At 37.1% G+C, this 2257-nt stretch overlaps 1 protein-coding gene across 1 annotated transcript; it reads right to left on the bottom strand.

Annotated features, from left to right (window-relative positions):
• Positions 1–1212: 1212 nt before the first annotated feature.
• LOC141398121 (uncharacterized) lies at positions 1213–1662 on the bottom strand. Its single transcript, XM_073975351.1, has one exon. The coding sequence runs from the start codon at positions 1660–1662 to the stop codon at positions 1213–1215; it is 450 nt and encodes a 149-aa protein (XP_073831452.1).
• Between the last annotated feature and the right edge of the window lie 595 nt (positions 1663–2257).

Below are 2257 nucleotides of genomic sequence, written 5' to 3'. Positions count from 1 at the left end.
TCACATACCCGTTGTAGTCCGGTCAAAATAAACATTGAAATAGCAAAAAATTCCACAGAGCTGAATTTTGGTGGAGAGCTAGGGTTTGCCATTAGAAGCAATGTCCTAAAAGTCCCCATCGATCCCATGTGTGCAAAAAAAAATTATTCGGGGTCAAAGGTCAAATTTTAAGGGTTTTTAGGTTTTCGGATTTATTTTTTGAAAACGGTTGATCTAATCAAAAAATAACTAAAATAAATATTGTAGACAGAAAAATTATCTACAAGTTTGACCTTTACAACTTTTTCCTAGAAGGAACCATTTTTGAGATATAGCTGTTCTAAAAAACATATGATTTTTATGCACTTATAAGGGAAATATGCACATATTCAGACGAACCGCCTAAAATAAGCGAAGTAATCGGGTCTGTCCCCCAAAAAATATAAATTTTCTTGAAGAGCGAAATTATAGCTATCTTTTAAAAAAAATTCCAACAAAATCGGAGCGTGTTTAGTAGAGTTATTCAATGTTAGAGTCATTTTATGCAAAAATAGTCCATTTAACCCACATGTATAATCGAAAGCCCAACGGGAACGACCCCAACAAAAACTCTTCGATTTTTTTCAAGTTCTGTCCAAAGGTAGGGATTGTTGCGCTGATTACGGAAATGTATAATTTTCAACGGTTGCGGATCCGGTTCGCCGGTTATACGACCAGAAAGGCCAAATTTAAAAGCCGGGTTAGGCCCGGTTCTACTGAACCGATTACTGCAAAGGGGATATGGTTTGAAAGCTTACGGAAGTATCTAACACATAGTGTCGTTACTTTAACCGGTTCGCCTCACAATGTACTTACGCAGCTAATTTTTTATTTGACCTTTAGATTGCGATATCTCGAAAATGGTAAGTCTTTTTTAAGAATCATAAAGACCACTCTTGTAGACAATTATTGAATCTACAACTTTTACTTTAGGCGGCTTTTGCTAAGTCTTACCGTTTTTGAGAAAAAATAAAAAAACTGAATAATGCCTCCAAAAATGACTTTTGACCCCGAATAACTTGTTTTGCACACATGGGATCGATGGGGACTTTTAGGACGTTGCTTCTAATGGCCAATTCTAGCTCTCCACCAAAATTCAGCTTTGTGGGAATTTTTGCTTTTTCCCCCTTATACGCATGTCTATTTTGACCGGACTATTGGCTAGAAGCTTCAAATTTTCTAATCCTAGATTTTCTAATCTACAATGCCAAGTTCCGTTGAGTTTTCACTTGCCACGTATGCGCTTTCAGTTGAATGTACATTCAATTTGTATAAGCCATTCACCTGTTTTGCCATTTCAATTACTTCTTGGGAGGAATTTATAATACGGGAACCAGATCGATCAAATACCACACTATTTTGATGATCCACAATCTTCCTTATAGACAAGAGATTAACTTCTAAATCCGAAAGGTATAGAACGTCTTTAACGGTGACGATTTCATTACCTCTATGCGTTGCAAGTTTCATCTCTATATCACCCTTTCCAACAGCTTGCATTGTGTTGTTATTCGCCGCTTTTATTTCACCAGGATACATACAAAAATTTTTGAAATGTTCTTGTTTTGCTGTCATGTGATTGGTAGCACCACTATCAATATACCATTTCTCCGTTGAAGATTCCACTTTAAATGCTGCAAACATTGTACTTTCTTTACCTGTGGATTTCTTTTCCTTCGGTTTCGACGGGCACTCCGACGCAAAATGGCTAATCCCATCACAATTGAAGCATCGCGACTTTCCTTTCTTGTCTTGTTTTGAAAGATTTTTCTTCACATATTTGTTTCCTGCAAAATTTTCCTTCCTTGGAAAGCAGCTCACTATGAAGGTTCGAATATGACATCCTGCAGGAGCTTCATCTTTACACTATTTGTTGTTAGTGGTTTACCTGTACTTCCAATTGTCATAATCATTGGCTGGTATTCACTGAGAAGTCCTTTTAATAACAAACTTCCAATCCATTCGTCATTAACGCTGAATCCAATATCGTTCAACTTTTGCGCTGTCGTTATAATCTGGTTCACGTAGTCTTCCACTGAAGAACATTCCACCAATTGAACAGAACACAATTTTTGCAACAAACCAATTCGTCTGTCCAATCCAGTGTCTTGAAATAGATTCTTGAGTGCCTTCCAAACTTCTGCTGCTGTCTTGCAAACACGGTCATGTACATACAGATTCTTGTCAATTACCAAAATAATCTTGCATCTTGCTTTTCGATCCTATCCGGCATTCACTG

This window comes from Musca autumnalis, unplaced genomic scaffold (genome assembly GCF_047663935.1).
Source record: "Musca autumnalis isolate F117 unplaced genomic scaffold, ASM4766393v1 scaffold_3, whole genome shotgun sequence".
NCBI lineage: Eukaryota > Metazoa > Arthropoda > Insecta > Diptera > Muscidae > Musca > Musca autumnalis.
The sequence above is the reverse complement of the archived record's forward strand: the minus strand, read 5'-3'. Positions and strand labels throughout refer to the sequence as shown.